Source organism: Temnothorax nylanderi, unplaced genomic scaffold (genome assembly GCF_030848795.1).
Source record: "Temnothorax nylanderi isolate EJ_2023f unplaced genomic scaffold, tnyl_v1.0 TNYL_tig0004_pilon, whole genome shotgun sequence".
Classification (NCBI taxonomy): Eukaryota; Metazoa; Arthropoda; class Insecta; order Hymenoptera; family Formicidae; genus Temnothorax; species Temnothorax nylanderi.
The window spans coordinates 2,487,739-2,515,647 of NW_027249066.1; the positions used below are offsets into that span (position 1 = coordinate 2,487,739).

Sequence of the window (27,909 nt, forward strand, 5' to 3'; positions counted from 1 at the left end):
CTGAAACTTACCATCCGCTAATCTGGAATATTAAATTTTAGCGCGATCGTGTCGATAATATTTCGTCGATAAAAAGGGTCTCTGAGGTGCTCTTCGAGTTTTTCTCGCGCGATTCAAAAAGGCGAAGCTCTCCTCGATCGGAGAATTTGGGTGCGAAGACGAAGAGTGAGTTTAATCGAAGGTTAAAGTTAAACGACGTGAAACTGAGCCTTAGAACTTAGAAATAGACATTACACAAGTATTATACCTGCCCATACCTGCCTACATACCTGTAGGTATTATAACAGCCTACATAGCAAAATTTAATGCTAGTTATTATGTTGGATATAGGCTGCGGTCCACTTGACGCTACAAATGTTTTGGAGCGTTCTTCTTCTCCTTCTTTCTTCATTGAAAGAAAAGAGAAGAGGAATGCTTCGAAGGGTTTGGTTCATCTATGTAAAAGGATGTACTGGAGGATGCTTACCTTCGCTTATGAGATATTTAAGCGAGATTCAAGGATAGATATCTTTAGGATGTAATTACATAACAATGTAATCGAAATTTTCAATCCCAATATCCACTGGATGTTTCTAATGCCGTTTGTGCTATCCTAGGCTGATGAAATTACTATATGAATATACAGATTACAGGGTAATTCATTTTAAATGCCTGTCTAAAGTATGGGCCTGAGCAGAATAGCTGACTTATAATTTTAAGACAGTGTTTTATGCTTTAAATCTTTGTTTTTAGCAACGCACAATACTGTCTTGTGTCTCAAGTCTTAAACAATGTTGACACTTTGTCCACACTCGTTTAAGACTTGAGACACAAGACAGTATTGTGCGTTGCTAAAAACAAAGATTTAAAGCATAAAACACTGTCTTGAAATTATAAGTCAGCTATTCTGCTCAGACACTATATCTCGGAAAATAAAACGACTTTTGTCTTCTTAAGGCGAGGATGTGCAATAAATTGAATTTTCAGATGGCTTCGCTTTTTTTCTGAACACGGTGAGTCCGATCGAAGATAATCTCGAGGAGAGAACTCTGTCGATTGAAGTTGAAGTTGCAAATACTGAAGTTAAAAAATGATTGCGGGGACAACGGTTACATTAATCGACCAGCGACTTCAGCATTTATATATATTTAAATAAAGTTTATTTTGAAGCATTTTGCACAACACTGTTTTCTACACACCTGCTTACGTAAGTAAAATAATCCCGATCGCAAGATCCGCTTCGATATAGTCATATATATTTATATGTACACACACCATGCAGAGACCAAGTTCGTTGGATTCTTTAATGTACACAGTGAGCTGCCAGGATTCTCGGATTTTTGTCACTCGAGCTCGGTCGTCACGTTTTTTTTTCAAGTCACGACTCGACCGCGTTTTTGATCGCCTTCTCTTCCAGTGACTAGGTCAGTATACAGTTTTGAGTCATGCAGTGATTTGCAAGCTTTTCGGCTACGAATAAAACGGCGAATATAAAAAAAACTCGTCTCGTCGCTGCGCGGAAAAGGTATATATATGCACAAAAAACGTCGCGTGTCGTCTCTCGTTTGTTAAATGCAATAGCATCCTTGGCTTTGGCAGTATGATTTTTTTTCAATCTCCGATTAGGTATACAGCGATGCAATTTTTCGTATTTTTTTTTCACTTATTAATACACGTTATGTATCGTAACTTAGGTCTTCCTTAGAAATCCGTCGACGGCTTATAGCCTGAATAGTATAACGCGTCGCACGGTAAGTAATGCAAGTGTAGGACCTATCTCGCGTAAACGAACATACAGAACACCGAAAGTTCAAACGCACGCTATCTTTCTGAGTATTGCTTCAACTGCGACACCCTGTATAGGCGACGACGGGACACCGAGGTCCCCCCGTCCGCTCTCGTCCGCTCTCGTCCGACAATAATGATAGTTCACGTTTTGTACTTTGTAAGTTAGCTAGATGTTCAAATGTTCATCACAACGCTCGGAAGACCGTCGAGCTGTCCTTCGGAAGCTCACGATAGCAACGTCGTTACCATGCGTCAGAGAAGCCCCTTGGAACCCCCCTTGCGATAGATTGACCGAGAATTACGCTACGACTCGTTACGTCGCCGCAAGATAGAAAGGAAAGAAGAGAGAGAAGATGGAAAAATATTGCACAAAATATTGCACAAAAAGACAGCAGCCTATATATTATGAATTAAAGTCGACGCGCAATATATATTATGTCCTTTGACGCAATGGGGATGTTTCGCCATTGGAGAAAATAAGAATAACACAAGAATTCACATTGTCAATTAATCTAAATGCAAATACGAAAATGCGATAGAGCCGCCAAGAGCACCAAAAATATGTTCATCCAAGAAACAACATTTCTCTGTTGCACCGATGAGTAGATTGCATTTTTAAAATGCTCTTATACGATCGACGGCCTTTTTATTATATTTTCCACGCGTTGATTCTCAACGTCGGCGAAATAATTCTGTAATGACGGAAGATGAGGATTCCTGCGAATTCCTCGAGAATATACTCGATTGTCTTCATCGATATCATATAGAAAAAATAATTTAATGTTTAGGGCGCTTTCCCTTTTTCTTTTATTAATTAAGATCGAGTTCGTTCCAGGTAACGAACGAAGTGGCTCGTTGCAGAAAGCCAAATCTGCTTCGAGATTTCTCGTCAGCACAACAAACGTCTAATAAATTGATAAAGGACCTGCGAAGGCTGATACTATTATCAGCGAAGACGTACCTCGAGGGGTGCTACCGCAAAAATCGCACGCAGTCATTTGTCAACTTTGAAATACCGAAAGCATGCCGGCGTAAATCGATAAGATAATCATCCTTACGTGATCTTACGGGCGCGCGACGACTTTTTTTCTCATCTCAAACAACATCATTAGTATCATTACACGACTAGTATCTACTCTCTACAACCGTAACTCGAAGGATAATGGAAATATCCTGCCTTATCGTGCTTAGAAACGTATCCACGCCACAGGAATCTCGAAGCAAAGGAAACCAGATCAGGAATCTCGTATTACACGGGGGAGATTCCGTCGACGAGAAAATACCAATCGCGCTCGATCAAGATACAGGATGAGCCTGACGAAATGGAAACCAGTAGGGAATATTGTTCGACGACTAGAGAAAGTTCGAAGTTGACTTTTCCTCGACAAGATCTGAGCGAGTTGTTGATTATGGAGCAATTAAAGTTGGAAACTTCAGAATATATTGATCCGCGCATCGGGTGGCAGGCACACGTGTCTTTGTGTTTTTCCTGGGCGGCTTTTGAGCCTCTTAAACGTTCAAGCTCGTTCGTTAGATAAGTAGGCCTCCGGGTAAGGTTGGCGTCGAATTTCTCAAAGGACGTATTCCTAATACCGATATCTAAATTTCAGATTCACACGGTATATTGAGAGACAGAGGAGAAAGAATATATTTCGAGTTTAATATACTTTTCAGAAGATAACGTTTTAGAGTCTCTCTAAATGCAGCGCAACATTATTAAACGTCATTCTATTATTTTCTCTCACATGTACAGCATTCGTTCCGTCGAGCGACAGTCGTTCACAACAGCAGTTACGTCGCCGCTTCCGCTTTTCACACACACACACACACCACGCATTCTTACGCGCTCTTTCAATATAGTCGCGTCGCGAAAGCTTTCACAGCGAGAAAAATTTCAAGAAGGTCTGCGGAGGGATCGGCACGTGGAGGGACGCCTGGTCGACGTCCGCCAGTTTCTCCTGAAACGCCGGATCCTGATCCGCGATACACGGATGGCCCAGCGACCGCCAGAACAGGCAACGGCAATTGCGGCATAACTGTATCATTTCGGCGTACTCCTCTCGTAATCCAAACGATCTGGACAGAAGAAAATATACAGTATTGACGAACAGAAAATGTTGAATGCAGGACAATCTGATCTCACATAAAAGAGAGAACCAGCCGTACCTCCGAGCGATAGTGAATATAGTTTTCCAGTCTTTCCCAGGATTATTTTGTCTGGTGGTAGCGATTTGCTGCGGCGTGAAATGATACTGGGCGAGTTCGCGCCAGATTCGCTGTTCCTGCGCCAGAACGGCAAGGTGTTCGCACGCCTCGGACGAGGCTTCGATGTCTCGAGGATCGCTCAAGCGTAGGAGGACCTCTCGACGGCACTCAGGCGGCAGATCCGACCACTGGGGCTTCTGCTCCTCATCCGGCTACAATGACTCGTTTCGTTATCGATCAACTTCATCATGAATATTTTTTTGTAAGAGGTGAAATCGCTGCGTACTGATTTAATTTTTCAAGTACGTTACCTGGGTGATAGTGATGGACGAGGCAATTTGCAAGATTCTCTCTAGAGCCGCTTTGTGTTTTTCCCACAGGATGATGGAGCCCAAGGGTCTACCGCCCCAGCAGCAGCCAGCACTGAAAGCTCGAACTCTCTCTATCAGACGCCGCAGCCTTCCCGTCTGTTGTTGCGACAGTGACACTAAACAATGGTCAGTTCAGCACGAATAACAACCGTCCTCCTTTCTTCAGGAAACTCTTTTCCTGAAGAGATGTTAACGAGCATAGGGAAATATCGCGAAATCGCTCGGTAAATTTCGCGATGGGTTTATCTAAGGACTCTTACAAGCTGGTAAACTCCTTTTACCTTCCAGAGCAACTTCCTCGAGCATATTGAAGAGCACCCTCTGAGCGCATCCGCTAAGACCGCCCATCCTATGACTGACGAGGAGATCCAGGAGACGGACTATGTAATTGAATCGACGGCAGTCGTGTACCGCGGACAGAAAATCCAGCCTCTTCAGGGCGTCACTCAGACCATTGAAGCCGGCGATCTGTAAATTTAGGAACGGATAATGATCCCGCCTCGCTACGATGTCTAAGTATAGGAGATACAAGAGCCGTCGACAGTTTGTTACTGGTATCTTTTGCTCTTTTTTTCTTACTCGCCGGCAACTCAACCTGTCTCTATCGGGCAAATCCGAGTCTCTTTCCTCTTGCACAAAGTTGTGTCTAAATTAAGACCGGGCCGGAAAGAGTCACTCACCTCGCGTGTACACTTCAGCGTGATGTGACAATGTGGTTGGACGGCGTTTTCTGGAAATTTAAGAAAAACACTCATCGAGAGAGATCTTCAAAAGATCTTCACGGGCATTGGTTTCACTAAAAATGCTGGCTTTTATTGCTCGACAAAGAGATACAGAAAAATTACTTGATCTTGATATATTATTTGAAGGTCTCCGATAGACAGCCGACTCTCAAGTCATTAATATTGCAACGGAACGACATAAAGAAGAAGAAAAGTTTACGATAAACTTGGATTTATAATTATAGCTAATGAAGGCCATGTCAGCTAGAATCGATAAGTCCTCAAGTTTCAATATGCACTTTACACTACTCACCTTTCTTCTTGTCTTTCTCCTTCTTATCGCCGGCATCTTTCTCGCCGCTGTAAGAAAAGGTAGTGCTCTTTAGATGTGATACATCATAAAATTCGTCAAAGATTCAACAAATTTATTAAAACTAGAAACAAAAACGCGAACGTAGAATTTCCAATTCCAAAAAGAAACGCGCTCAATATTTTACAATTTACATCGTTGCGCTTTGTACCGTCTTTTTTTCAAAATATAATGAAATTTTTTTGGGATAAAATTTTATTTATCTTGTTTATTTGCAGAATAATTTATCTTATAAACCCATGATTTATCTTGTGCCGATAGAAGTGCGAGGAAGATACTTCGTGCGATGCTGGAGGCACTAATGTACGGATCCCAATTATGGCACAATACACCGCGACCGGTTTCAGCGGACTCGCTGCTACGTCTCAACGGAGTTAGCTTCGGTTCGACTATGGAAAGACTATCGTGTGGTTAATAATATTCAGGAAATAGCTTCGCAGGGCTTATACCCCTTATTTTCTTACAGCCTTTCTCATAGTATTTTGTTTCACAATGGCACGGAGGCACATACAGTGTAAGACTATTATATTGAACTATTTTTATAAAAAATTCTCTAATAATAATATTAGTAATAATTATTAGTTTAAATTACTTCGAGATAATAATTGTCAATTCTTAATAATATCGATTTAAAATACCTTGACAAGTAAATCTTTATTTTCTGGCTATTTTTATCTAAACGTAACAACTGATACTGTTTTGTATCAATAGAAAACAATGAAGTTTTAATTTGTATCCACAGCGCAGGTAAGAAAAGTGAATATAGTCTATTACTAAAAGTGACTGTGAGTTATTAATATTAACGTCGTATGTATTCGACGTTGGTATTCGACGAAAAAGAAGGAAAACACGCGTAGGCGTTCGTGTCTACGGTATAATCAGTAAAACAGGCCACAACGAATCCGTCTCGAGAGTGGTACCTTCACCGTCGTCAATGGAGACCGTAATTGCTTTATAACACGCCGATCATAATTAACGTAGGACACACCTCGTAAGTAGACATATTAACGGCCACTTTCATTCGACTACAATAACGTTTTTATTTCAGTCGCGGCGCATGAGAAGTCCGAGGAAGCGGAAAAATGCATCGGAATTGCAGCAAATCGCATTAGACATGACGCGTTACCGCAGAATGACTCTATAGCCTCTTAATAGACGCGACATCAGTAATTTAACTGTCGCCAGATTACATCGCGTTCTGTTTACAAGAAAGGAGTTCGAATACACGCGCCGGCATGCGGTAAGACTTATTCTCATCTTTAAAATGTCGAGGACTAATTCGCACGAAGTACTGTCAGGACGCAAAACGCGGCGGCCGTCCTTGTTAATTTAGAAGTTTCAAAGCATCCGCGATCGATATTTATTAAATCTGGTCCTTTATAAACCCATTTAAAATACGAAGACCGCGATACGAAGATAGCAATCGAACTGCGCTGCTACATATAATGCGTTCCGATTTCTTCTCCGCGATTATTCATGCTTTCAGCTAATAAAAATACCTGCATAGAAACTCGATTCCTTTTAAGGCTTGGAAATTCTCGATCTGCAATTGCAGAGATTTAAGAATCTGGCAAACGTTACATCCAATTTGAATATAGAATCGTGAGATGTTAGATTTCTTCATAGGATACTCTGTCATTTGTAGCAGAGTTCTCTAGACAATTTTCCTAGCAATTTTCGTTAAAGAGAAAACATTATTTTACGAATCCTAAAGAAATACAATCGCAAATTCATGCCTTGATCCTTTGCGCTAGGAACTTCTGGCAAATATTATTACTAAATCTTAGAAGTTTGTCGTTACATCGTTTCAGATGTAACGATAAACTTTCTTATAAGTCTGCGAATTAACTGTCTTAAAATATTTAAGATAATTCTTTTTTTTTTAACATCTATAGGTACATTTCGTCGCACTACTCTCGTCGCGCTTATGATTCTGTCTACGCAAGTGACGGCGACGAACGTTCTATTATAGGGACGCAACGACGACCTTGTATGTTAACTCGTGCATACATTCGCACATTGCAACAACCTCGTGTGCGGGACGTAGTTGTGATTTTTCCGCATGAGCGAGACTGGATGCGGGAGAGCATTTTCGATTTTAACAGATCGATCGGTGATGCGTGTCCTTGTCCTTTCAAATCAGGGTTCGGCGAGGCGTTTAAGGTCATTGAATTGCCCATAGGGGACTTTACATTAATACACGATGCCGGGGGGAGAGACGGAGAGATAGGGAGAGGAGAGGAGGATATCTCGTGCCATTAGTCCACGGGATTACATAACTACTTGTAGCGCTTGTTATGAACTGTAGACACGCGCATGCACGCGTGCGACGAATAAAGAACCGTAAATGCGGAAAATTCCCCGGCGGCACAATATCGATAACTTGCAACTGGAACGATCAATGTCACGTCAATGTTCTATGGCTTGAGGATAGAAGGACAGACATCATATATCGGAATATACGGTTTGACGTCATATTATTTACGGTGTCAAGAGAGATTGCTCGTTTTTATTTTAATAATAGACAAATTGGAGCAAACGTTGATTTAATGATTAAAGCAGCAGTTTATGAATAATAAATAATTAAGAACGAAAGCCTTTGCATTTTGAAAGTATTTAATTTGTAATCTCAAAAATTTCATGGTTTCGTGAATAATAATAAAACAGGTTTTTACTCCGCTAAATGTTATCTCGATAATATTTATCACGTAGAAATTATTAGCGAGTGACATAGTTCCAAAGTTATAACTACAATACGTTGATAGAAGATAAATATGGCTTAGAAAGTTCTGCGGTCTCTTCATTCCCCTATTTCTCTTTCTAGTTCCGAGCCGCAGAAGGACACCGGTTATTTTAGTTCCCTGCAATATACGGAGACTGATGTACAACACAAATGCATCCTCTGCACTCGAAGTACCATTGCGCCGTTCGCTTTTACGATACAAAACGGCCGAGGGCTGGATACATCCCAATGAAAATTTCTAAAAAAGCAGAGGCAAGTTTTGGGGAATTTCCGATGTTGAAAAATAGGCTTACAGCAATGCAGAGAATGCCGTAATTTCGACGACGAAATTCGGCAACGAATAGCTAACGAGATTCGCAAGACTATGTACGAATTTCGATTGAATATAGCTCTGTTGTTGACTGTCTGACAAATTCTCTGTTATTTCAGGAAATAACAAGACTGTTTTCGAGGATTATTGAGCTCCTCGTGAAACGAGAGATTCACACACAGTGTGTACACAGGAGATGTGTACATGTACGATCGGCCAAGAATAGAGGAAATCACAAAAGAAGCGTAAGAAGTCGGAATGCTGAAGTATAAAACACAAGTTAAAGTGTATGTACATCCTTATTAGTGATTTGATCTATTTTTCCCTTGAGAATACACGTGTAAATACATACATACATTTTTGTTATATCTACTATATCTTTATTTCTTTTAAATGTATATCTTTTTAGCGCTCTAATATTTCGTTTTAATAAGTTTTACTTAATGTTTTTATCACGTACTTAGTATTTTAATTCAAACAACGTTCGTGACAAACGTTCGCAGGTCAGGCCAGCCTGGTATATGTAAGTTGGACGATAAAGACGGATAACGGTGATTTTTTACACGAGATAATCCCGCACGGAAAGAAATACAGTGCGGAGCAGCTGTATACCTCGCAACGCGCGAATAATTAATTCGCGGATATAGAGATCGGGCCGGTACGAAACTTTTACTTCCACCGAGTTCACCGACCCTTCTGTGGTGCGCGCACCACGTCTAATCTCGTCCAGGTTGGGAAAACGCGCGTAGGACGGCTATAGGTACGGTTGAATCGTTGAAATAATGGCGCGGGCGGGCGCATCGGCCGTACGTTAACTCGACGAGGGAAATGGAGAAAACAGGCCTTTAGATCCTTCCGCACGCAAACAGTCCGTGTACTTTCCAGTCATTTCGTCTAACTGTATCGGGATCATTATGTGTGCGCGACGTGATAATATCCGCAGAAAAGGTGCCCCATTAATCCACGGCAACCAGGTCGACTCCGATCCCAGCGCAAAGATATTTTTTATAAATGCCTGTATGCTTTTAACAAGACATTCCTTATGGCTTTCAGAAAGAGAAGACGATATTATTTCTTCATTTGAAGAGATTCTTCCGAATACGTCGCACTCTTACGAGAAACGAAGGGATAAATAGAGTTGATAAATAGAGGGATAATAGAGGGATAAAAGGGATTGAAGAGAGGTCTTTTATTAAGCATTACAAAAACAAAAAGAAATGCTAGACACGCTCTCTTCGTATCCATTTTCCGAGTTTCCGTCGTTACTGCGCGAAAGCAAAATATCGTGGGCGACGGCTATCCGACGCGGATCCACATACGATGAGGCCGCGCCGTCTAACCGAATTTATCAAGGCTGCGTACGTATGCTGTGGTGGAGAGAATTGCGAATTGGCGCAGGTCACGTTAGTAGCTGGGTCACGACCCACTTCCGCACCGGCAAGACACGCGCCAGTATTTTCCCATTTTTGAGAATTCGACCTAGCCCGCTCAAGGATGCCTAATCTCATTGACGAGAACGCGAAACGGTTCCTCCGCCGGATCCAAAGAGATTCGCGGATCTGTCAATGTCGAGGCGCACGATTCGTGCTTTAATTCTGTTTACTTCTTTAAAAGAAATTGTTTAAACTTTCAATATGGTCAATTTTGTTTGTGTATTAAAGTTCATAGACTTACATTGCATTGCAAGATTATTCGACGAACTTGGATGCCGCATTTTGTTCAACAATAATGTCAAACAATCAATTTATATCACAAATATTATCATAGACGTAACATGAATGTCTTGAATTTTAATCTACTAGCGATATTTCCAACTTTAGCTTCCAGTAAGCTTCGTTAACTTTTAATTTTAATTCCGTAGGTCGTCTTCACTCAGCGTGAAAGGAAAGAACCGGCAAGACGGATTTTTTTTCGAGTGCGAGTGCGAGAAAGCGCAACGAAGTCGAGCGCTCTGTCGAAACTCCTGTGCAACCACAAGTTAGTTTCACATTACATATATCGACGGTCATTCCTTTGAAAAATTCAAACGTCTCGAGAATATCCGGAAACAAATGTAAGGAAATATTTCAATTTATTATAACGTACGTGAATTCTTGAGTATGTTTTGTAACAAGACTGTAATGGCGCTTTCTATTATGTAACTTACATTTCGAAATATTTCTCTTCGCTAACGTAATCTATGAAATAATCATTATGTGAAAACCATACTAATTATAAAGAAAATTTGTAACTGGGTCGTTATGTATAATATTCCGGAACTATACTGCGCTATTAACTCGACGATATTATATTTATTCTAAAAATAATATGACATCGTTAATAACAGGAATATTCAATGTGCATAAATTAACATGGCTCATGGCAAGAATATTTACGATATAACGCAATGCACTAATGAAAGGGTTGCAGATTGCCTGTTGAGTGTACATATGTATACGCTCAAGACTTTTATGCTCGCAAAAAATCCGGATGCCCACTCGCATGCATGCACGCACGCACGCACGCACGCACGTGCTATTAATTAGAATCGCAAAGGACACAGCGCAGGATTGCACGACTTGAAAAATAAATATTTCAAACAACACGAGAAATGCCAAATGTTCGTCAGTGCCCGGCGGCGATCTAATGGAAATAAACGCGAGATACATCCGCATCGCGAACGAAAGAGTTTCGTGCATCTGTTTTGCAAGCCGTATTTATTCAACACAAATAATTAATAAATGAAGATAAGTATGTGCGACGTGTAATAATAACTATAATAGACAGATGATATTTATGATAAGCTTATCTATACGAAATGCAATTAGATACATAGTTTTACTGTCTTTTAAATTGTAATTAAGATATCTGAAGCAATTAGATATCGCGATTTTAACGAGTTTATGAATGTAATTAATGAATATGTAACGTTTTATAATTTCTGACAAATGAACGTTACTTGTCCCATTTATTATTCAAAATGAATGTTTACGTCGCGAAGTTATTTCTAGAGGACACGTAATTGCAAATCTGTAGCGGATTCACGACAAATTAACAAACTTCTCGCACTTCGCGTGCGTTATGTAGTAATTATCGTTATTTGGAGTTAGGGAGTTGTGTTGCAATTAAGTATTAAGCGTCAAATGTCGTATCGATTGAACTTATAGAAAATTAATTATCAGATTTCAGATGAAGAAGAAGTGAGCTCGGTTTTAGCAGAGACTATTGTCTAAAGATAATACGTAGAAGCAGCATTACACAGCGCTTTACTGCCTTATAAAACTTTCAGCCGCCACGGAAGCGTAATAATAAGAAGCAATTATCACGTTCGCATTGCGAATCGATCGGCCTACTGCGCATTGCCATAAATCCGATATAAAATCGACAATTTACGGATTTACGGATATCGACGCTACTAACAATAAGTCTGTATTGTATTTCTCCTGAGAAAGAATGTCGAGCGCCTTCCAGAAGAGAAAGCTTTCGGCCAAGCGTAATCTAGAAATCAGTCAGGCTTCGGCTTTGGAAAGTTATTTAATAATGCGTTATTTAATAATGCATTAACCGTGGAATGTATAAATTTAAATTCAAAATATTTGTAGCCTGAATTTGTGCTGCATTGTAAAATCCAGCTGTCTCGTCTGGTCGTGATCGTTGTTCTCGCGAATGAATCAATTGTAATTCGCGTCATTCTCTCGATTTCTCAAGTCGAATTTGCAAGCGGAATTAACGCGCAAGTGGCAAGGAATGATCGATCACGTATCCACTCTCAATAAGATCACACGTGCTGGCACGCTCGCCAGACGTGGTATTTACGAGGCGTAATATAAGTTCGCGGGAAGGAGAATGTTTACGCGGTCACAGCTGCTTCCAGATGCATGTGCGCGAGCGGAAACAAAGAGTCGCGGTGCGATATTCTTTGACAGCGCGCTCGCGAGCGCGAGCTCGATGCGCCGCGATTCTAATTATCTAAGTCTGTCACGGCCACAAACACAACTGGTGCAACGAGCACAATAGGCTCAATATCCGGTCGAAGAAATCGCGATGCACGACCGGCGGCGGTCGTCCCGAAGGACGCCCGAGAACCGCCGATATGTCTTCGACAGATCTCGAGATAATTGCAAGCTATTAATTTAATCCGAATCCTGCGATCGCAGGATTCGGATTAAATTAACACACGTACAGAGATCAGTTCTAAGTTTCGAATTAATGAATATATTCGTTAGATTAACTTTGAAACAAAGTTGTATTTGCAATCATTTCGCAATCTATTAACAAAAAAAATGAAAAATATGTAGTGCATTTTTAAACCATCACATAAATAGAACTGGAGAGTAGGTTAACTTAATTTCTAGCAAAAAGTTTTTATAGATGCAGGCTACAATATCTTTTCTGCTTGGGAGGGATGTATTTTTAAAAGTGGCATCATTATGGACTATACATTTTTAGAAAATCAAAGAGATAAAATAGAAACACGTTAATTAGTTTTTATTCATTAATCAAGCACTCATAAATCAACGTCTTTCTCTTGCTCGAGGGAGATATATAGTTTCTATATTTACACATATTCTCCAGTCTACTTGCAATGATTTAATTCTGAAAGAACTGATTTAAAATTTATATAATCCACTATCCATTTTGTGGATCCACTTACTATCTTTTCTTATATTGCATTTTAAAAACCATATATTTTCTTTAGAAATGAAGGTGTTAGAAGAATATGACACAGTTTAGTTCAAATAATAAACGGCTTCTATTATTGTCGCGAGAATGCCCTTAAGTGGAATCGACGTTCTTTCCCAGGAGAAAAACAATATACAGACTCAGTAACGCCAATACTCTTATTAACGCCTAATTAATTCTTAGGAAACTGAATGTTAGGAAACCCCGTGGGTGTGAACTCTTTCGCGAGACGTGTAACGCTGCCGCGTGTATAGAAGAAAAAATCCGATTCTCTTTTACACGTAACAGCTCGATACCGTTCGCGTGATTTTCGAACAATCGCGGCGTAAAGCGTTCAGGTTGATCGCGCCGATAAAAATCCAGATGCACGTGAATCGGTTTCGATACGAGTGAGCGTGATTTTTTTGCGTGAAATATCACGCCGAGGTGACTGCAAAATGACTTTTATTTCCAATTCGCGCTATGTTACACAGAAACAGGTTTCCACATTTATTTTCTGTCGCAAATTGAAAATGTCAGAAGCAGGAAATGTCTCGCTAACGCGTGATTACTTGGGTTCGGCTTTAAATTAAACGGAATTTTGATTCGAGGTTGAAAAAGTTTGAGCCCACAAGCTCGAATATTACGAATCTCGTTTTTTTTTTTAAATTCTGGTAATACATTTATTGTAACGCGTTGCAGAGAGACGAAAAGTTACTTCCATTCCACGTCGAAGAGAGAGATGCTAGAAATGGCATCACCCAGCGCGGGCCGCAGCGCGGAGCATCGGCGATCAATTCGAGCCTCAATCACCGTCGATCTGGAGAACGAGGAGATAACGCGATGAAAAACGACTGGACGATATACAATAGGCCTGTCCTCTATACTGTCCGCCTCTCCACGTTTTTCCCCGCATTTCTCGCATTATCCCGAAAGAACAGCGGTTTTATTCAGGTATTTTACTAATTATTTTTTACATTTCACTTTTATTGACATTTCAGTTATCGAGTCAGTTGATTCGAGGCGAATGAAAAATTCGACTAGATTCGCGTTTTTAGGAGTAGAGAGCCGCACATCCTTGTCGCTTCTATATAGGAGACGGAAGAGCTGTGCAGCTAAAAGGAACAAACTGTAACTTCGCGTCGTATATCACGTATTGCAGGTCAATTTGAATAATATTATGCATTACTCGGCACGCAAACGTGAAAATCATCTGTATCGCGTGAGCCAGCCGGATAACATGGTATCACCCGCGGGTCGCGCGCCGCAGGATCAGCAATCGACTCGCGCAAGGACACTGCTCGTCAGCCTCGTGATAATCGTGAATTGTACGAGCTGACAAGTAATTGTGAACCAGTAAAAAATATCGCCAGCGAGCAGGTGAAACCCGAGTAGCAATCGAGTAACGTTCTTACGTTCTACGTTCTTATTTTGTTTGATTTAGACTTTAGACGTTCGTGTGATTAATTATACTACTGTTACAGGGGGTTTCGTCATGTAAATTGTAAAGCGTGACGGGCTGCGGAACGCGTAGAAACAGTTAGAACGTTAACGGAGAAATAGAAACACGCAGCAGCCACAACGAGGACGAATTCGATTTCTCGGGGACCATTGCGGGCTCGTCGTCGTCGTCGTCGTATCAGAATGTATCTCGCGTTCTCGCGACAACAAATGGAGTCGGCGAGTAGCCGCGCGCGCGAGGATGCCTCGCGCTCGCATGTAAACAAACGGAGCTGTCAGTCGGATCGATGTAAACGTAGTAACAGCTGTGTGCGCCGCGCGCGGAGCGGAGTCGCGAAACGGACAAAGAAACGGTGGTGAGCTGATCGGAGAGGAGCGTAGGAGGAAGCGGGAGAGAGAGAGAGAGAGAGAGAGACGAGCCAGTGGACGAGCGGAGAGGAGAAGAGAGCGCGCGACGCCGACGGAGCACGGAGCGACGGGGACAATGACGTACCGTAGGAGAAGCGAGAGGGTTTTGTTGTTGGCGCATTCGAGGATCTTCTTCTTTTCCCAGCCCTCGACCGTCTTCACCCACTCCTCGCCTGGGCTACGCCAGTCCTTGGATATGAACGGCATCCTGGACCAGGCGGACGAGCGGCGACGACGACGACGACGACAATGACGAGCGGCGACGGGCTCGAGCGACACTCGTAAACACACCGAGACGGCGCAGGGCGCACCTCGCCGTGTCCGCGGACGCCGAATGTATGGCGCGCGTCCGCTGCGCCTGTCGCGGAACAACTCGACTCGCTCTCGCCTCGGTCGGCTCGGTCTCGCGACTCGCGCTCTCCGCGCTCCGCGCGGCGCGCGCCCGAGCGCGCATGGCTTTGTTTCAGTGACGTCACCGCGCATCAGCTGTGAGGGTCAGCGCGCGGCGGCGGCGGCGTCTGCGACGTCTGCGTGCCTGCCTGCCGCCAAGCTGGATTCGCTTCCGGGTGAAACGCGTCTCTGGAGACTCCGCGTGTCAACAAACCTGATCCTCTATAGGTTGCGAAGCCCAAGGAAAACTTGGCTGAGACATTTGGAAGAAGGGAAGTCCGAGTTCTCGTCTCGCGAGAGCCAGCCGAGACTCTCGATTGCTCTTGATGGCGAATCTGGACCAAAATGCGATGCGCTCGACTCGAAAGGACTTTATTTCGGTCGCACGTGAAGACCCGTGACGCTTAACGATGCCTAATGACGTCTAAACTGTTACATTTCGATTATTGTCAATGTCTACAATTATTTCAACGTTCATTCGTCTCGTTTTGCAGAACGTACGGAAGGTAAAATACATCACCTCAATTCGAGGCTCCGCATTCTGCATTCGAATGTCATCTGGTATCAGCGGCGGAAAGTTCGTCGACGGATCTCGAGCGGCAAGCGCTCTCTCCGCTCCCGCATATCCAGGGAGTCTGCGAGTAAATTGGAGCGACCGGCGATATGGTTACCTCGTGATTTAAAAGGCGCTTGGATCTGCCTGATCGCATAAAAATTAATTCAAGTCTGGGCCTTTTCGCTTCTGAATGCAGACACTCGATATATCGAGCTTTTCAGAAGTCAAACCGAGATCGAGTCCATTATTTGTAAATTTAATTTCATCATCTTCGTCGATTCTTTGCATTTTACTCGAACAAACCGGTTTGGGCTTCTGGGAGGTTCGCGTATCGATCTTTGCATCTCATTGAATTTGCGTCATCAACTCTTCTCTTTCGACGAATTGAGGAGGACACTTTTTTTTCTATAGAAGTCTCGTGTGGAATTTCCTGCCTCGCCGTGGGAAACTTCGTTAGGGGACCTGACCCGCGTCTAATTTATCCGCCACTGTTGGTCACCGGGCACGCACATGACGTGGCGGGCGTGCGGAGTGTCACGGACGCTAACAAGTGGACGCGCGCTCGCGGGTCGAGCAGTCTCTCAATCGCTCCGCGCCGCAAGCGAATCGCTCGTCGGGCGCGCAACATGCGCCTCGAGTCGCTCTGATAAATCTTGATTGCACCGCAGGGACATCGCCGTCAATGCCGCGCGGCTCATCCGCCTGATTGCAGGTACGTAAGGACATTCCGCTTGACCGCGCGGGTCCTCCGCACCCTGCGGTTTCGCAACCGCGTGCAAACGCGATCGAGCTTATTTAACTACGTTGCGTACTGCACGGCACGTGCTCTGCAGCTCTTTCTCTCTTCCTCCTCTCTGTCCTTCTCTCTCTCTCTCTCTCTCTCTCTCTCTCTCTCTCTCTCTCTTTCTTACGATTATTCGATATTCTGTCCTTGTGCTGCTCAGGATATGGACCCAGGTATTTACTCGACCGGATATCATGCGTCCCATTTTCGATGAGATGGATATAGGATTAGAGTATCCTTCGAGTTTTTTTTTGTCGTAGGAAACAGAGTTTCTCGCACGTGTGACGTCACTCTCGAGCTATGTGAATGTGCAGAAACACGCTTTCGTTATCATTATAATGTTTACATTAAAATTGCTAGGCGCAGTCCACTTTGAATGTCTCTCTTTTTAGACTCTCGCATTCTGCACGCGCAATTTTATCGTGGCAAAATATCGGAGAAGGTCTACAAAAGAAAATAGAATTTACATATGTTATATTGCTCTCAGTAGTGTATATTTTAATTGTCATGTCAATATTATGATCACAAAGATAATGTACTATACAATTTTTTAGAGTAAAATAAAGGAGAGAAAGAAGAGATTATATTTTTTTATACAAGTAGAAGCAATATTGTTATATGAATTATCTTACAAGTCCGAATTACTTTTATAAGTTTATATTTTTCTTAATGTTTTGAGTGTCGAGATATTTTGTCATTATATTGTAAAACGATAGGAGAAAGATAAATATCCCATATGTCTCCCACGATAGTTTATACTTCAATATTACCTCGCGCAACAGAAATCTGATCATTTGCATTTTGACCTTTTTATTTCATAGATAAACTCGTTGGTGCTCAAGAATATCAGTTTAGTTTAGTATTATGTGCATGTGATTTTATTAATTGACATATGGCTGACGTGCCGAATCGTTTTACGAACGTCTTGTATGTTTTATTAGAGAATGTGGGCAAGGAAACTATTCTAAAAGTGACAGATTGGTTGCGTGGAATTTGGGAAATGAGGCGGCGTGCCAGCGGACCTGTTCAACAATGGATTGACTCCATACCGTCGTCCGCGAGGTCGGACATTGTCGTTGCGAGCGAATGCCAAGAAGATAGCCGGAGCCATGAGCATGAACCGTTAACACCAACCGAGCCTAAGGACATTCCATTTTCTAAAGATTTAAAGTCTCCAAGCATGACCGTATCGGCGCCTATTAATGTTCCTAATTCTCCAGCAATGAATACACCGATATTACCAAGGTACCGAGAAATATTCATGATCAGCAAGTCAGTTACAACAATCGACGTTAAATCACGCTTGAATATCCGTTTGAATTTTTCAGTTCGCTTCCTCATCAGAGACTGGCGCGAGACGCGAGTTTTCAGTCGGACAGCAGTCACTGCAGCAGCGTCGAGAGTTTATTGGAACTGCGAAGGGCGGATCCGGCTGCGATTCTGCTCGATCTTGGCTTCGGCGGTTCCTCAGCCAGTCCGCAGGAGAACGGTACAATTTCTCGCATTCCTAGAAGGTTCCTACAGCCGTCGACGTTACCAGGCATCGCCATAGATGATTTTCTTAAGCAACAACAGGAGACCACCGAATCTTTTGATTCAGTATCTTTAGGATATAGAGGCCTAATGGGTAAAATGGATTTTTCAGTAGTAGTAATTATGATAACGATTATTCCATTTAACAAGATTTAACTTCTTTTTATGGAAACAAACTTACGGACAATTTTGGAATTCGTCAATCTCAGAATCTACGTGCAATGTTAAAAACAATAAGAACATACTTATATTATCACAAATAAATTAATGACAGCATTTTTATATAAAGTTGATGATTATTAAATCTATATTTCTGGGTACAGAATATATCCGTAAACATTTTGCCATATAGCATGATAATTTTGTAGGAAGCAATAACGCGTTATGCGTGCCTACACGTGTCCGACAGCGCAGAAACTTCGGATCAAGTAATTTTGTAAGTCTCGCGTGAGAATCTGTGGTCAGGATCTGTTTTGTTATCTTTAAAAACAGTTTAATTGAGAATTTATCTAGAAACGCATAGCTGTTTTCTTTGGTTTTGTTTATATTATGTTTTATTTTAGTAAACATTTACAGCTTCTTTTGCTTATGTTGGTTTTGAATTTATGCGTATGGTCAATTGACATACGATGTGCTATTTTTATGTAGAAATTTATCATTTCTTTTGTATTATGTTGCGAAAACTTATGCTTCTAAAATTTCCAAACGCTCGATAATAATTTTATACAGCACAAAAATAGATTGTACTGGTTGTAGACGTGCGATTAGTTACGTGTTATCTGAGTTTTAAAATAATTTGCATGAATAATAATAAAATATGCAAGAGTGATGCAACAATGTGTACTAATGCATTAAGAGTACGAATTTAAAGTGCGAACTTTTAGCGATAGAGCCGAAATACATTCCCTTCTATGATACTGATACATACATTAACTTATATGATAAAGTAGCATTTAGTTTTCTAAATTGTGTGCAATAATCTCTTTTAAAAATATCCAGTTACATACGCCGCTAATAGGTAGAATTTGTGCACGTATGTTATACAATCGTTTCCGGGGTATATATGTATTTTGTTATTTTCACTTTATGTATTTTATGCATCATATGTAGTTTTATGACAATTGCTACTATAGCAATGGACCATAATGAATATAGTAATATTCTTTTTTATTTATTTTTGAAAGGATCGCCATATGTAGCCCCATCGGAAATTGTGCAAAAGATTATGGAACGTTTGCGGGAACATGAAAGCCACGAAGCGGATACGACGAGCTTGTATAATTGCGACCAGCACAGTTCATTGCAAATGGATCAAAATGGAAAACTCTCTGTGCTGTCTCCCAATAACAGACAGTTCCTGGAACAGCCACGTTCCAAAAGTCCCGATATGCGCAACAAGCGTATGATCATAGGTAAATGAGAAATCTGGTGCAAATAATTTCAGTAAAATTAATTGACATTCAATTAATTTTATTTCTCTATAAAATGGATGAAACGCTCTTTCCCTCTTGCAGGGCAGAAATCATTTGCTTTCGGATACGATGGAAATTTGATCGAAATACCTACCAGTGATACAAATCTTACGTGCGATACAGTAAACGATCACAATAGCTCACTGGATACCAGCGAATCCATAGAATTAAAGCAATCGTCTCCAGAAGGAAGTATAACGTTCGAACACCAATATTTTTCAAAGTACGACAAGAAGCTAGCGAAACAATTGTCGTTTGACGATACCGTCGATTTCCCTGAAACTGACCAATTATCAAAAGATGTCCAGGGGAGTCAGAATAGCTTAAATATTGCTCAAAGTGGCGCAAATCTAGACGATAGGGAACAAGAATATGATTCATCAGATACAACTTCCAGAAGACATGAATTTTCTGATACTCGAAGGGCTAGCGATGGTTCGTGTGACATTAAACCCTTAAAAAACAAAACGTTTTATGGGAGACGATTCAGCGATGGCGCAATGCGCATTGCTGAACGTCAAAACAAGGAACACACGTTAATGCAAAAGAGAAGAAGTTTCAAAAGACAGTCTAGAGTATGTGATACAACCGCAATGCATTATTGCGATCTAAGTCCTATTAGATCTAGCATTCCGAGTATAGTAATAATAGAACCTAACGTAGATAACGAAGTGTCGAGTGATAGTACACTATTAAATATACCGAAATCATTCGAGTCAACCGAAGATAAAAGCGATCTGGAATTAAAAATAGACACGGAATCTTCGTTTAGTAAACCTAACAACATGCCTTCGCCATCAAACGTTAGCGAATCTATCGATAGATTAGAATGCTCTGAAAGTGCACAGGAAGACTCGGCGTCGAGCGATCATTCTTGTACGGAAGATAATCAAGCTTGTTGTTACAAAGGTAAAGTATGTAAAGATTGTAAGCATGGCAAAAACTGTCCGGATTGTTGTTGTTACGTTAACAAACGGAAATATCGGAAAAGGATCGAAAAGATCATGCAGGAAAATAAGAGATTAGAGGATATGCTGGCGAGAAGTAGGAGGGAGGTGGCAGAGATTCGCGATATGCTTAGCAGCGTGTTATCGGTCAGGATGGAACCGGGATTTTAGATGGATTATTAAAACAATTGCCAATTTTGGTAATAGTAAAACTGTCATCTTGTGATATAGGTGAATATGTGTATTAGAGAGAATTAATACCTTGTAGAATTTTTGACTTTCTATTTAACATTTTGAGAGACCTGATCTATTCCTCTATTTAGAAATCAAATATTTTCGAACCTCATATGTTTTGTAAGACATTAACAAAGGATATTTCGACAATGTACATTTTTAAGAACGATCTTTTAGCATCTATTTTTATCCAAAACTATAACAAAAAACAAGAATATGGTACACTTGATTATTTCTGCATGCTGAATATTAACATAAATTCATGAAAATATTTTAGTATAATTTTTTTATATATTTTTATTTCTATTTATGACTCGTGCATATTTTTACACTTACTTAACGCGAGTTATAAACATAAAAATCTTATTACATTTTGATTTGATTTAATATTAGGCATTGGCACACGACCAAAAAAGAAGTGCAACAGATTTATCATTACAATATTTTATTAATATTGGCGTATGATTAAGGTAAATATAAGTTTTGATTATGAAGTAAATTTATATCGATTTAAATATATGGACGGTATTTTGGGATTGAGAAAAGGTACTTTTGTAATCGATATTCGAGGTAACTGGTACTTTAGAACATGTGAGATCATTTTACTGAATTTGATGTCGTCTTGTTGAACTTTTATGTAAATTTGGCTACACAAAATTTACATTTTCGCGAATTTTATTTAAAATTAGTCACTCGGGACAATTGATTTGGTCTTGCACTATTCAATTTTTCTCTTCTTTTATCTCTATCTCCAATCGTTACATTGTTATGTAAATCACGCATACAGTCCCGCTACCATTACCTCTTAATATACTTGTTAAGTTTGAAATATTGAATTAACCTTTGTTATCTTGTAATTAAATTTGTTGATTGAATATCTCTAGCTCGTAGTTGAAAAATAATACTATCATATGTCTTGTTCACGTTTGATAGAATTTTTCTGTATAAGTTATTTAATATTTTTATACATATATATATGCACAAAAGGTAGATTAAGCACGTAGTGCTCACAAGTTGAGAAAGCACAATCAGGACGATAATGAAAGTTTGATACTTTCGTCGCTCTCTTTAATAATTATATTTACAGTAATCTTGAAATGCTGGTCATTCCGTACTTTATACAGAAAAAAAAAACTTGAGATCTAGTCTTCTACAACTGTACAACTTCTACAACTTCTGTCTGTACGGTGATAAGATGTTTAACTATTAATTCTTAATCCTCTGACTATTCCTCATGTTACAATCAAGGTAACGTGTTCCCAAGAAATAAAAAAAAAACAGTAGTTTTGGGTATCAAATTACTGAGAATTAATTTATGCTGCCACATATATCGGAGTACTTCTTGAATAATGGTATATTTCCACATATCACATTATAGATATAGACAATGTACATTTATTCAGCTTTAATCTAACAACGGGATCAGTAGTTAATATACTTAAAAGAAATCTGCGATTTAATGAACCAAATAAAATGAAGGGATGATCTGATTTAAAACAAATAATGCGATATGCTCGTTCCGTTGAAATTAACCAGATGTGAATTATTTTATATTAATAACGAAACGCTATCATCTACAAAAATATTCATTTGGGGAAGGAAGAGAAAAGATATTAAATACATTAAATTAATATATGTATTGTTACGAAATGTATATATAAGTCTGTCCATTTTTTACTTAATGCTTAATATGCTAACATCAATTGGAAATTGGAAGTTTTATTTGATATCACTAAATGTGGATTCAATTTTTCTTAAGTCATAACATCGGTCGCTTAATAAAGGAAAATGCATTTTATTTTGTCATGGTATATAATAAAACCACAATTAGCATAGAAATACAAGATTATGAAAAAAAAGTGATTCAATACAAATCAAAAACTTTGGAACAGTGTTAACATTTACGTAACAAATTTTCCGCAATAAACATCCACATTTTACATGATAAATCAGTCTATCTATGATATATATTTTCTGATTCCTTACACAATATCTCAAATGATGAAAGATCCTATTAAGATATATATTACTTATGTAAAGTACGCAGAAAGTAATTATACAAACAGAATAGAAGCATCGTAGGATTAAGGTACAATGTACAATTGTGGGAGAACTCAATAAATATTTACCACAATTGAATTTCGTATTTTTTTTTGTGTATTAACCGTAATTCGTATCTATCAAATTTATCAGCTAAACACACCGCTAAATGTACCGTTTACAACACTTCGTAGAAACAAACTGTATACACTACAAACTATCCAAGTATATATTTCAAATGTGTTCTTACTTGCCATAAATAATCGCGAAACTATGTTGGTTCTTACAGATCGACATGCGAAGTAAATATACCGCAATTTTGTAAATATACCGTGAGATCGAACTATTTTTAATAACAGGGACAAAATACGATCGTCAATAATAATATAAGTTAACTTTGTACAACTGATCCCCTTTACAAGTTCGATAAAACATATGAATGCGGGTTGTCAATTACTGGAAGTGTTTGCTAGTTTTTGTTACATCTTATGATTAAGCGACACACAAGAACTGGCCTAGCGTCGCCCGTAGCAGTTATGGGAACCGTGAGAAATGTTTCCTGCAGTTTCCCTTATTTTTTAAGTTTAGATATTAACTAGCATTTTTTCCTAGTCCTAGAACTGATCGAAAGAAGATACATATTACAGTCATATTTATAATTAAATAGTGTAATTCACATTTTTATATATCATTCAACTGTTTGCATAATCCATTTTCAATGTCATTTAATTTTTTGTACACGCATTTATATCGAATATGAAATTCTCTTTTTGCTGTAACGCGAGAGTGACGGTATCATTTGTTTCTGACTAAGAGCGCGCTTGAAATGGCCACATAGGTCACAAGGCCAATGCTGCGTCTGTAAAATAGAGTTGAAATTACGAACAGACTAACAGTGACATTGTAAAAAAAAAAAATCGAACATCAACATGCATCCTTTATGCTAGGTAACATTGAATTTTTTTTCTGTCGAGGACATAAAACATTCGTAAATCATCGGGTGTTGCATTTACTAAACTCCGTAGATACGACGCATGCTTGCGAGTAGGTCTCTTAATTGAAGCTCACATGTATATCCTGTCAGAGATATCAATTATAGCTAAAGCTACCCCCAGTAATAAACTCAGAGCCATGGTCCATCCAATCTTATATTTTAAATATGAACCTGCTACAGTACCATGTCACAAACATCATCCGTGTGTATGTGTAAACTGTAAATATGTTTTGTGAATAGTGTACATGTAGATGTGGATGTTTCTTCCTTTTCTTTCCTTATAACGTATGTTTTCTTAAGACGTATATAAACAAGTAAGGGCAAACTCGATCTAATTTAGTCTTCTTTATCATCCCTGAAATTAAGAGAGAAATACGTTAATATCAACGTCACATTATATATTGCAACAATCTAGATCGCGATGCAACTACATACTTTACTTCTTGTGGTTGCGATGGATCAAAATGAAGTTCAACAATTGTCTCTTGTCTACTTTGCACTTTAAAGGACACCTGGACTGCTATGTAATTGTCTTTGTTACTTTGTTGCCATCCAGAATACTGAAATGAAATGATTTCTATGAATTACCTGCATTCCAATTACCTAAACACAATTATCCGATATCGACTAATTTGAATTACAGGTCAGTTCGGCGAATGTTAGAACACGTTATTTGTAATTCCGAAAAAACAAAACGCTGCACTTACTGTCGTTGTGCTTTTGTACAGTACTTTCCCGTCTTCCTTGAAAGGTAGAAACTTCTGAAGCAGCGCCTTTCCATCTATCCTCCACAAGGTTGGGTGAGCGCTCGATTCCACATCGGACTTACCCTTACTAGATAAGTTATCTTCCTTATTCTTATTAGATTCAAGGTCAGCTTTTGCAAGAACAAACGAGCCAGACTGCAAGAAACATCAATGTTACCGACCACGTTTTAGAGTATTACAACCGACGACGATCACTGGGTTCGATGACTCACTGTGTATTCTTTTGGGGTCTCTCCTGATTCATTGTAACTGTTGTCATCGGAATCATCATCTTCGTCGTCCTCCTTTTCCTCGTCGTCCTTCTTAGAACGCCTTTTCCTCTTTGACTTTTTCCCTCCGTCAGAGTCAGACTCGTCGTCCTCTTCCTCTTCGTCCTCCTCGAAATCCTCCTCTTCTTCCTCGTCCTCCTCCTCAGAATGCTGCCGTTTTTTCGCCCCTCCTCTCTGTGGCCTTATTTTACTGCCAGCCTGTAAAAAAAAAATCACAAGCAACATATCAGAATTAGATAGTCTATCGCTTTCTTGCCGCATACTTTTAATCACACTCCCCGTAATCGTACTCCTATCAAATTACAGACTTCATTAGATCTCTTCGCGAGACGTTGAACGATACATAATCTAAGTTTGAGATACAGGCCTTCGTGGAATCCATCAACATCCCTTTATCAACATGTGACGGGATTCATACGTCTAACAATCAAAAGACAGCCGTTCGATATTTTCTTAGATATTTCTGATTAATTAATTTATCAAGCAATACCTTTACCATTGGACGGAATTATTAACTTTTTCTCGTTTAACATGAAAAAAGGATTAGATTAGGGAATTATACGTATTATATTCTAAAATTCTATTTATAGAGAAATGTAGAATTATTTTTAGAAATTTCGCTTTCTAGCAATTCTTGAATCAATTCCCGATTAAGCTAATCGGAGTAGAAGCCTTAATACCTGGGCTTTAACCCTTTCAAGGTATTAATATAGGTCAATCTAGGACAGTGGGAAATTTTTTTGCGTTTCTATACGTATTCTTAGTATTATTTCTGTGGTACTTGTATGACCCATTGGACTTACGCAAAAAGGATGTTCACAAGATGAAAATAAAAAAGTTGGCTCTAAACTTCACTTCAACTTTCTAAAAAAAAAAAAGTCAGAGATTTCGTTATTGTGCTCCTACATGATCGCGCCTCATTTCCCTCTGGTGATTACACTGTATTGAAGGGTGATCCTCTTCGAGAGAGTTAATTTTCTAGAGATCGCGATCGAGACAAGCAGGTGAGATGTCATTTCAAATCGAGCAAAGTCACTTCTGTCAGTCATGATCGCGAGAGGTGCTTCTCATAACTATAAAGACAAATCGCAATCGCGATTTTGGGCGGCAGTGTGGTCTAGTGGTAGAGCGCCAGACTCGTAATCTGAAGAACCAGGTTCGAGTCCACTAGAACATGGAATTTATTTTCCGAAAGCTGCGCCCTCCGTGCAAGATAGGCTCTTGTGCGGAGCAAAAACTGGGCTCCGTCTTTCGGAAAGAGACGTTAAGCCGTTGGTCCAAAGGGTTAAGTAAGAGGAGAAGGCTAAAAAAAAACAACAACAGATTTTGGTTTTATTAGAGACCTAGAATTATCAGTGCAGTCTTGTGCGGGACGAAGAATAATTGTCTGTTGGTCGATATCGTACATTCTTTTCTTTTTCTCACTTAACCCTTTGGACCAACGGCTTAACGTCTCTTTCCGAAAGACGGAGCCCAGTTTTTGCTCCGCACAAGAGAGCCTATCTTGCACGGAGGGCGCAAGCTTTCGGAAAATAAATTCCATGTTCTAGTGGGACTCGAACCTGGTTCTTCAGATTACGAGTCTGGCGCTCTACCACTAGACCACACTGCCGCCCAAGTACTGCCGCGTAAGTACTGAAAGTCCCATTTGTGGATTTAGCCGAAGCAGATCTGTTCCGATCTCGTTCTACTTTTTTATTTTTCGGTATTTCATATAGAACCCGGGAGTCTCGAAAGGGTGAAAAAAAGCGCATTCGTGCCCAACCGTTAACCCTATTGTTTTCGTCAAAAGGGACAGGGGAGTCGCGCGGTTGCGTGCGACGACGTCGCTTCCGGCGATTCGTCCCGACCGGCGGCGGGGCGCCACCGGGCGGCCGACCGGCCGACCGACCAACCGGCCGGCGACGATGGCCGCCACGGGGCGACGCGGGGTCGAGGGGGGACCGTACTGGGACCGAAAACGAACCTGACTCTATCTCGAAAGATACGTCAGGACAGCGCGACCGGGCCGTCGTGCGGGAAGCCGCGCGGCGCACCGGGGACCCTATATCTCGGGAGCGGGGCCCCTTCCCCGCGGCGGGGGGAGCAGACGATGCCCACCGTCGCCGCCGACGCCTCGCTCCGACACGGTCGGTCGGCGTGACCCGGGGTGCCCTGTTTTTTTCCCTCTGCTCCAATTTTAGTTCGACTCGCCGGGGTGAGGAGGAGGAGGAGGAAGCCAGGGGGGTCACGAGAGGCGCGATTCCGCGAGGAATTTCCTCGTCGCGGCGAAATGTCCGCCAACCGTCGGCGGCGTGAGTCGGCCGCGCTCGTCTCTGGTCTCTCTCTCGCCCTCTCTCCCTCTCTCGCTCGCTCTCTTACTCTTTCTCGAAACAGGACAGGCGTCCTTTATCGCGCGAACGACGCGAACGTCGCAAAAGGAGAATTCGACGACAGGCGTCCGCGGACGCGGGCGCGACGGGGGGAGGGGCGGGAAAAGAGAATCGAGCGATTGAGCGGCGTAGTCTAGATTTACCTCGGTCCCGGCCTCCGGAGTCCATTCCTCCTCGGAGGCGCCCTCGACCTCCGGATAGTCCGGATCGTCCACCTCGTAATCGTCCTCGTCCGAGTAGTCCTTGATCTTCTTCATGCTGCCCTTGCGCGAAATGTTTGCCGATTTTCCGTGACACCGTACGCGGGAAAGAGCGTCCGTTTACGCGGGCGACACGCGCTGGCGAGGACGGTGAGGAGCACGACGTGCACACGGAGCAGTTGAGCAGTATCGCACAAACAATATGGCGGTCGGTAAGGGAGGAGGGAGGACCGAGGAGGTGCGCGCTCCCTTTATTATCGCGAGTACCGCGCGGACACGGCGTGGCGCCGCGGCAAGCGGCTGCGGGAACCGTCTCCCCGATGGCAGCACCGTTCCCGTTTCCCATTTCCCAT

The 27,909-nt window shown here is 41.0% G+C and overlaps 3 protein-coding genes and 1 long non-coding RNA gene across 7 annotated transcripts; 2 read left to right on the forward strand and 2 right to left on the reverse strand.

The window, feature by feature from the left end:
- Positions 1-1,109: 1,109 nt before the first annotated feature.
- On the reverse strand, positions 1,110-15,399 carry LOC139774285 (F-box only protein 32). The gene is made up of 7 exons (XM_071709460.1): positions 15,084-15,399; positions 5,379-5,425; positions 5,024-5,073; positions 4,625-4,811; positions 4,284-4,459; positions 3,934-4,184; positions 1,110-3,843 (listed from the first exon to the last, which is right to left on the reverse strand). The coding sequence occupies exons 1-7, from the start codon at positions 15,203-15,205 to the stop codon at positions 3,645-3,647; spliced, it is 1,032 nt and encodes a 343-aa protein (XP_071565561.1). The 5' UTR covers positions 15,206-15,399; the 3' UTR covers positions 1,110-3,644.
- On the forward strand, positions 6,331-7,545 carry LOC139774298 (uncharacterized). The gene is made up of 3 exons (XR_011718547.1): positions 6,331-6,426; positions 6,484-6,675; positions 7,331-7,545. It is a non-coding gene; the product is annotated as an uncharacterized lncRNA (long non-coding RNA).
- Positions 15,400-15,463: 64 nt separating the features above from the next.
- On the forward strand, positions 15,464-23,053 carry Olf186-m (Ki-ras-induced actin-interacting protein-IP3R-interacting domain olf186-M). Of its 4 annotated transcripts, XM_071709417.1 has the most exons (8): positions 15,464-16,112; positions 16,356-16,656; positions 16,889-16,901; positions 17,670-17,973; positions 18,057-18,355; positions 19,446-19,673; positions 19,776-20,642; positions 21,308-23,053. In XM_071709417.1, exons 3-8 carry the CDS (start codon positions 16,892-16,894, stop codon positions 21,364-21,366), a joined length of 1,767 nt encoding a protein of 588 aa, XP_071565518.1. In that variant the 5' UTR covers positions 15,464-16,112; positions 16,356-16,656; positions 16,889-16,891; the 3' UTR covers positions 21,367-23,053. The 4 variants fall into 4 exon arrangements, with proteins under 4 accessions (XP_071565518.1, XP_071565487.1, XP_071565497.1 ...); XM_071709386.1 differs by having other exon boundaries at positions 15,466-16,112; positions 19,776-23,053; XM_071709396.1 differs by having other exon boundaries at positions 15,466-16,656; positions 19,776-23,053.
- LOC139774293 (uncharacterized) lies at positions 22,533-27,763 on the reverse strand. The gene is made up of 5 exons (XM_071709473.1): positions 27,500-27,763; positions 24,928-25,182; positions 24,656-24,850; positions 24,384-24,508; positions 22,533-24,303 (listed from the first exon to the last, which is right to left on the reverse strand). Exons 1-5 carry the CDS (start codon positions 27,611-27,613, stop codon positions 24,285-24,287), a joined length of 708 nt encoding a protein of 235 aa, XP_071565574.1. The 5' UTR covers positions 27,614-27,763; the 3' UTR covers positions 22,533-24,284.
- Between the last annotated feature and the right edge of the window lie 146 nt (positions 27,764-27,909).